The sequence below is a fragment of the Vigna umbellata genome, chromosome 6 (genome assembly GCF_029865625.1).
Source record: "Vigna umbellata cultivar VRB3 chromosome 6, Vumbellata_1.0, whole genome shotgun sequence".
NCBI classification, from domain to species: Eukaryota; Viridiplantae; Streptophyta; class Magnoliopsida; order Fabales; family Fabaceae; genus Vigna; species Vigna umbellata.
In genome coordinates, this window is record NC_142170.1 from 32,971,625 (window position 1) to 32,980,478 (window position 8,854).

General features: G+C 37.2%; 1 protein-coding gene across 2 annotated transcripts; it reads left to right on the top strand.

Annotated features, from left to right (window-relative positions):
- The first annotated feature begins 293 nt into the window (after positions 1–293).
- Positions 294–8,426, top strand: LOC148197281 (uncharacterized). 2 transcript variants are annotated; one of them, XM_088093309.1, is made up of 6 exons: positions 294–1,292; positions 2,438–2,583; positions 2,754–2,769; positions 2,845–3,371; positions 3,702–3,881; positions 7,858–8,426. In XM_088093309.1, exons 4-6 carry the CDS (start codon positions 3,292–3,294, stop codon positions 8,246–8,248), a joined length of 651 nt encoding a protein of 216 aa, XP_087949435.1. In that variant the 5' UTR covers positions 294–1,292; positions 2,438–2,583; positions 2,754–2,769; positions 2,845–3,291; the 3' UTR covers positions 8,249–8,426. The 2 variants fall into 2 exon arrangements, with proteins under 2 accessions (XP_087949435.1, XP_087949434.1); XM_088093308.1 differs by having other exon boundaries at positions 1,066–1,292; positions 2,754–3,371.
- Positions 8,427–8,854: the final 428 nt, after the last annotated feature.

The window sequence follows — 8,854 nt, forward strand, 5'->3', positions numbered from 1 at the left end:
GTACTCTGACATTTTTATCATGCACTCTCATTATTTTTGTCATTTATTTTGTTTGTTTGAGATAAGCTATATACAGAGTTGTAGTTTTATCAATTGTTTGTCCTACTAATGTTTTGTTCAATGTAAAGTTGTGTTCAGTCGGAGATCAAATTTTTATTATGTTTTGTGAGGCTAACTTGGCCTAAGTCTATTGGCAAATTGAGAGAGTTTAGTGTAACTGACTTGCTAATTGTTTCTTGTGCAGATTACTTAAACTGGAGCGCAATCAAGATAACAAAAGAGAAAATTTCTATTGCATTTACTTCAACTTTTAAAATTGTTTACTACTACGACATTCACTTCCAATTTTTTAAATTTGTTTGCTGATTTATATTCTTCATTTCCATTTAGTTCCATCTCAATTAGAGTCTAATTGGATTCAAGTATTTCTGAGTAGACAACAGCAACAACACCTCAGTGTGGAGCTTGGAGCAGGCTAGAAACAACCATCCAAATAGGGAAGTTGTCTAACTTACCTTTGTTTTGAATTGTTGCTTCGGTTTTAGGTCTTAAGTGATAGTATTGAATCGATACCCTACTTATTGAAGTTTAAATATCTGTGCAGCTTTGGATTGATGAAAATAGGAAGGTTAGTGCACAAGATTTAAAATTGAGTGCAACTAGGATCCATTTTCCACGTCAATTGTGCAAGACCGGGAAAGGGAGAATTCTTTATCTTGTGCATTGTATCTTGCAATCTGTTTAGGCAAGAGAATATTAAGCTGTGTGATATATGTGTGCAGGATTGAAAATCAGACCAAAAGAATTGAATTAAAGGAGCACAAAGTTGTCCAGAAACAACAAAAGTGGAGCACGTGATTTTTGTTTACCTTTATTTTGTCCACAAAGTTTACCTTTCTTTTGTTTCAACATATTAATTCTAACTCCTTTGGCAGCCTTCTTGGATAATTGATGAAGAATTTGACATGGGTTATCGCGGGAAGAAATCTGCACCAATTGTGACTAAATCTTCAGTTGAACACTACAGGTAATATATTAATCTTTTTTTCCTTAGGTAATTCTTAGTTGATTCAAAAGCTTGGTGTCATGAGTTGAAGTGCTTAGCATATGAGAGATTCCCCTTTTGTACATAAGTTTGCATATTGAATCCTTGTTTATATGTTTTGATATTTTGTTTTTTTGCATATGATATGATAATATTTTTATTTTCTACCATTTTGTTCTTTTGAGCTTAATTCATATATACTGGTTTGCAGGGTGCCAATCCAACAAAATGAATTATGAGCATAGAGGTAAATTTTTTTTTGGATTCCCTTGCCTTCTGTTTTCTGTGTTTTTTCCATCTTAATTTTGCTGCTCGCTTGGAAGTAGTTACCCTACACGTGGGAGTTTTCTGCATCATTCATGTGTTGACATTTGCTTGTATTTGGGGTTTGAGTATTTATTATTATTTTTATGTCTATTTTTATTTCATTGAGCTGGGACCTTACATTTATTCTGATTTCTATTGATGAATACTTGGCATCGGTGGTGATGCATTGGAATATCTTTTTTGGGATATCTTCATATATATTGTATTTATTACCACGTGTTTGCTAAGCTCAGTTGATTATTTAAAATGTCTTTGATATGTTCAGTAGCATTATTCTAGGCATAAGCTAGTTTTTGTATTTTTAGTTGCAAGTTTGTAAGTACCTGTAGTCATAACTTAGTTAGATGAATTTGAAATTGCTTAGTTGTTGTTTAGAGTATTATAGTAGTATTAGGTTTGATCAGATTTTATATGTTCATTCTAATTTATATTTTGTAGATTAGTTTTAAATTCAACTTTGCATAGTGAATTTTTGTTTAGTATTTGTTTGTATTGTTTTTAAGCTTTCTACATTAATTTTTACCAATTAGAACTTGTTGAGATAGTTTTTGTTATATTTCCCTTGGTTTAGTAACTCATAATTCTGCATAGTTTTAGTTGATAGATTTTAGTGAATAGGTTAAAATTCGAATCTGTGATCAATTTTAGTAGTTAACTTTTTTTCTAGCTTTCATTAGTTGTGAAACTTGTAGAAATGAGGTAGTTAGTTTTTAATTGGTGTTTGTATGAGTACTTATGTTATGTCCTGTTTTTCTTGATTTCATTCAGTTTCTTATATATATATATATATATATATATATATATATATATATAGTCAAGATTTTATATTTTCTCCCAAATGACGCAAATATGAGTTCAGTTAAGTAGTTTTGAAGTCGTGTGCATAGTTACTTTGTTATTAGATATCACTTTTGTATTTAGTTGTAGAATAAATGTATAAGTGTGATTTCCTACAGAACCAATCTCTATGCAGGTAGCTTTCTTAATTAAATTCCTTGGTATGTTTCATTGAGCTGCTGAGACTTTACATTTATTCTGATTTCTACTGATGAATACTTGACATAGGTGGTGATGCATTGGAATCTCTGGTGCTGCATTCTTTTGGGCATCTGGTGAGAGGAAGTGAAGAATTGTTGAGGTTGCAAGGAGATCTTGATCTGCACGTCTGGGAGGAGTTAGATCCCAAAAATTTACATGGAAGTCTTCAAGAGGTAAGGGGAGTTTGATTTATTTCATTAATTGTTGAAATAATCTGTATTTGATGCAAATCTGGGAAGAAGGGGATGAAAATGGAGGTTTTCTGGGTTTTCTGGACTTTGGACGTTCGACCTTGGTTTAATTGTGTTTGTGAGCGTTCGTTCTCGATGATGTTAATCCTCAGGAAGTACTCGTCTGAGGTAAAGTACGACTAGACTTGATCTCGAGCGTTCGTCCTTGGAGCTCGGTTAATAAGGTTTGGTGTTCATCGGCAGCGTTCGGCCTTTGATGATGATTGATTCCAGAACGTTCGTTCAGACAGCATCAGAGTTGGAAATAGCGTTCGGCAATAATGCATGAATCCATGGGAGTATTTTGAAACAATTATTGAGAATTGTTGGTTATTTCCTTGATCCAATATTGGTTTATTTATACATATTATTGAGAATATGTACGAATTCGTGATTGAGCATGTTTATTCTGTTGGAGGTGGTACATACACTATGTTATTTACTTGTAACTTCGTTTGTCTTTTGAGCATTTTTGCTAGTCTCACGCGTGAGACTGAGATTCGAGTGTCACCTTCTTCTACGCGAGGAGGTGAATGTCTCGCCCAATGAAATGACTTCGGCTCGTGTTGAGTATAGTGCATCGTTACGCGTAGTATCGATGTTTTTACTCGTTAGTCCTTGAGGAGTCGGGGAGATAGGTCTGAAGTCGCGATGGAAGACGGCTCGGGTCGCCTGTTATTGAGAGCAGGTTATGACGACGAATTACAAGTAAACGACATCAGAAAATACTGGTATTTTATTTTTATCCAAGGATTACATATGTTATAATATTTTAAAGAGTGTTTGTCACAATTCAAAATAACACTAGGTAGAATGGAACCAGTTTTATAATTGTTCCCTTGTTGTAATCACGTAAAATATGAGAAAGCAAATAACATTTGATAACTGTCAATACTAAATTTCGTCATATTATCTAGTAAAATCCTAGTAAAATCTAAGTAAAGAGGGGTAGCTGTAAATACTAAATTTCGTCCGAATTGATTTTTTTGGCTTTTACTGTAACATCCCAAAAACTTACCCTTTAAAATTCAAAATTTAAAATATTGTAATAATACATTTAGGATAACACCCCGTCCAAAGAGCACCCATGGGAACTGTACCAACTTCAGAAGGCCTGAGAGGTGGATCTGGGTTGGGCATCTGGTGAGAGGAGGTGAAGAATTGTTGAGGTTGCAAGGAGATCTTGATCTGCACGTCTGGGAGGAGTTAGATCCCAAAATTTACATGGAAGTCTTCAAGAGGTAAGGGGAGTTTGATTTATTTCATTAATTGTTGAAATAATCTGTATTTGATGCAAATCTGGGAAGAAGGGGATGAAAATGGAGGTTTTCTGGGTTTTCTGGACTTTGGTGCTTTTCTGCAGAATTTCTGCAGAAAGCGCGTACGTCCAATTTTGGTGAATCAAAATTGGACGTCCGTTCAAACAGTGCTCGACCAAATAGTGGTCGTCCAATTTCTGAACGTTCGGTTATTGTTCTGAGCGTCCGCCCGAATGAGCCAACTTAGAACGTTCGTCCTTGGTTTGTAATAGTGATATTAGCGTTCGGTCAGGGCTTATTTTAAATACCGTTCGGTTGAAACCTAAATTAGTAGTGTCCGGTTAAGTGTGAATTTAACACTGTTCGATTGAATCGCTCGGCCAGGATTCTAGACGTTCGTTAGCAATTGGTAATCCAGGTTTCAACTTGAGCGTCCGTCCCTAAATTGGCATCCACATGAAGTAATCTTGGGCGTTCGGTACTGAGTATTAGCGATTGCAGTCGTTCGTTCTTAAAAATAGAATTTTAGGTTTGAATCCTGAACGTTCGGTTTTGGGTAAAAGTGAACGTTCGGTTTTTAAGTATAAGTGAGCGTCCGGTTTTGAGTACAAGTGAGCGTTCGGTTTTGGGCATAAGTGAGCGTTCGCTTTTGGGTATAAGTGAGCGTTCGCTTTTTGGTATAAGAGAGCGTTCAGTTTTTAAGTATAATTGAGCGTTCGGTTTTTGAGTCTAAATGAGCGTTCCGTTTGTGGGTATAAGTGAGCGTTCGGTTTTTAAGTTGCTTATTCTTAAGTGTTGAATCTTGAGCGATCGGCCTTGGGGTATTAGTGACTATTTAGCGTTCGGTTAAGTTTTGATTTAAGCACCGTTCGGTTAGCTGCTGATTTATGTCGTTCGGTCAGGCTTCTTTTAATGCCGTTCGGCAAAGGGACTTAGGGGTTCGACTGAGTATGAAAACGTCCGTCCTTATCATGTCCGGATTAATGGTGTTTGATTTGAGTGTTCAGTATTGAGATATTAGTGGGTATAAGCGTTCGTTCTTAACATGGAACTCTTGGGTAGCAATCTTGAGCGTTCGGCTTTAAGTGTTCGGTTTGGATCTTGGACGTTCGACCTTGGTTTAATTGTGTTTGTGAGCGTTCGTTCTCGATGATGTTAATCCTCAGGAAGTACTCGTCTGAGGTAACGTACGACTAGACTTGATCTCGAGCGTTCGTCCTTGGAGCTCGGTTAATAAGGTTTGGTGTTCATCGGCAGCGTTCGGTGTGGGACCCTGGAAAATTAATGCTGATAAACACCTTGTCAAATCAAAATTTATGTATGGAAACCCCTCTGCAGTGCATTAAAAACGCACATTCATAACTCTGCCACTCACTGCCAAGTGTCACCGAGATAGAATGGGAGTCAGTAATTGGGATACAGGTGTCGACAGGGGAGACGCACGTTCGTGCGGATGTGGGAAGGAACAAAATGAACTTTTCTGGAAAACCCTTCCTCTCTCTTCTGCACTCATCTTCTTCCCTTCAATCTCAGACCCCATTTTTCTCCAGCTTCTCTCTAAAACTTCTTCATCTTCTCTCTAAGATAACTCACCGTCATCTCCTCCGATTCCATTTCAGATACCGTAGAAACATTCCCTGCACCGTAAGCATCGTTCTGAACCGAACAGAACTGAGATCTGAACCGATAAGTTCTCCAACTCTAAACACCCTTTTCTGGGTTGCATGCGGACCTTGATACAGCTGCATGTTAGAATAGAAACTAAGTTCTCCTATGTTCCTTTTGGTTAGATTTAGTGGAGCACTTGAGAAGCAAGTTGAGGGTAGGAAACCATATTTGGACAAGTTAAAAAGCACTCGCTTAGGGAGTTCACTGCTAGACCAGGTAAGGGAAGCTTTAGTAATTTAATTTAATACTTGTATGATGGGTATGAAAGCATGAAGTATACTGGATGTCTGAAATGTATGAAATATTTGATATTTAAGTATGCATGAACGAGCATGGTTGTACTGGATGTATATGAGTGATATTGTTTGAACTGTATGTTGAGAATGGAACGTATGAATTGGAAAAGGGATAATTTCTGTAAGGTATGAATGATAATATGAATTCTGTAATGTATGAGATTTATGGTGAAGATAAATTATAAGCTATGAACCGTATGAAAAATGTGAAGTTATTGTGGATAAAAATCTGGAAAATATAATAGTCTTTGCTTGATAATGAGCGCTCGTCATTGAACGGTCTTATACCGTTCGGTTTCCCCTGAAAATGACTTAGAATAGGAATTCTTTCATTTGGAAAGGATTCTGTTTAAAAACGAGCGTCTTCTTGTGAAAGGCTAGGTTTGAGCGTTCGGCTCATCCTAGTGGTGTCCAACGATCGCTATAAATTGAAGTTATATGAGTAACGCTCGGTTTTGTAATCCGGCGTTCGTTATAGGTAGCGCTTAGTCTGATATTAAGCGTTCGTCCAAATGAACTCTCGGTCTTATATCGAGCGTTCGTTCTAGTTAGTGCTCGGTCATCTATCTAGCGTTCGTCCTAAGTAGTATTCGGTTTTATACTGAACGCTCGCCCTCATCTTCGATTCCTGAACGGACGTAAATAGCGTTCGTCCAAAAATATTAGTTGACGTTCGGCCATTGACTGGCGGTGTTGTATCTTGAATTAAATCACGCTCGGTTTATTTATCTAAAGAAATTGTTGTCCATTGGATTCGACCTCGAGTCATTGTATTTCAATTATTCTAAGTATTATTCAGAACTTCTAGAGTCAATTCCCTTTTACTGAGTTAAGTATTCGTAACGTCCGTCAGAGGACTGGGGTTCGTTTCTTTTGTTCAGAAACGAGGATTTCTCTGTACTTTGATAACGTTCGTCCTTATTTTGAAAAGGGATGAACGTGCGTCATTTTATGAAAGTGGAATAAAGCATAAAAATGTGAATAAGAGGAAAGACTAAGACGTGCGAACGGTATTTTGGGTGAAATATTGAAAGTGGATTTTGAACGAGCGTTCCAAGGAGGAACGTCTCTATGATCTGAATGTGATAAGTTGTATGGTATGACCATGGTAAAATCACTGATGGCTGTTCATCCTGATATTCCGTGAGTGCTCGTCCTTATGTAGAGGGGAGTAGGTCATGTGAGGGAATGGCAGGAGGTCCTAGTCCTACTGAGTACTTTGGACTGATAGGGCTAACCTCGGGTGGCAGCTGATGAGTGTTTCCAGTTACCACACCACCCGAGTGCACGAACGCCTGTGGTTACATGGATTCATACAGTCCGGACGGTCGTATTTATGAGAGTTGGATAATTTATTCTATGCTGGTTCATTGTTGTATGTCTTGTATGTAAATTCCTTATGTTAAATTGTATGTGAGTTGTATGAATTAAATTACCTAAGCTTACCCTTGCAATTCCTTGTGTTGTCTACTGTTTATGTACATCCGTCTTGTCAATGCAATGATCATCCGTGTGGATGTGAGCAGATGGAGAGGTGCCACTTGAAGAAATGCTGGAAGAAGAAATTTTGGAGGATGCCAATCTGGTTGAAGTAGAGGTTAAAGCCGAACAATAGAGCGCTCGTTTATTAGTAGCAGTCAGTAGTTCTGGATTGTATTTTGGGACGTTCGGTTACTTAGTTTTGGAAAGCCGTTCGTCCAGAACTTGGAGTTTTGTAGATAGATTTTGAACCCTGTATATTTTTGTACGTTCGGCTGTTATTAGCTGCTGTAATTTAAGACTGCACTGTTAATTCTGTAAATGTGATTAGTTCTAATTTATGGTAATTACTATTTATTGGGATGTTACATTTATTGGTATTAGAGCAGTTTTGTTCCTTAAAGGACATTGTAGGTTATGGGTACACTGTGTTCTTGCTGTGTGCTTAATATGTGTTTAACGATTTATTTCTCAACTCTTTGAACATGACTAACACTCGTTTTTCTCTGTTCCAGAGAACGAATGGCTCCTAGGCTTCCCCCTCCTCCACAACCAAATGAATCTGATACGTCCAACAACACCAGGTTGTTGGAATCCGTAATTGATAGGCTACAGCAACAGAATGTCACGTTGATGGAGCAAAACGCTACTCTGATGCAGCAAAATCATAACGCCATGCAGAGTATGGAGGCCGCTCGCGCCAACACAGAAGCGACGCAGAGGCAACTGATGGACATCCTTGCCGCTACCAGGGGCACGGCAGGGGCGTCATCTTCCAACGCTGCTCAGCCTGCTGTTGAATGGAGTTTGGAGAGTTTCCTACAACACCACCCTGCCAAATTCAATGGAAAAGGTCTCCCGGATGAAGTGGATCAGTGGTTGAGGGATATGGAAAGAATTTTTTAGTTCTTGATTACTTGTCTACTATTTTTAGTTCTTGATTGTGAATGATTTATTGAGTTTCTAATTTGAGTTCATAGTTTCTAGCTAGATTTTACAATTTCTTTTAATAGAATTGAATAGTTTTTACATGAAATGTGAGTTTCGAACTAGTTTTGACAGATTTTATCTTTGTGAGATTTGAACCTTGCCTTACTTTCTTTCACTGTGTGATGCGTTCCTGTTTATTTACATTTCAGAACTTGTATTGTTTATGTTATGCATTCGTGAATGATTTATGCATTCATTTTTCATAACACCTCCCTTTGATATGTTAATTAATGTGATTATTCTATTTGTATGGTTTATTACTGTATTTATGGGATGTTAGAAGTTTTCAAAACAAAAAATAAAATTTAGAGAAATAAAAATAAAGACAACCATTTAAATTTTTATACACAATTAAATAATAAATGAAATCATTTAACTTAAATAATGAGTGATTGTGAGATCCTTAATAATTAGCTTAAATTAATCCTGGCACCTCACCCTTAATGCTTGCCACCTCATTCCCAGCCATTTAAAACCCACTTCCTAATCTGATCAAAATTCTGTCTGACGTGCACGAAGCAC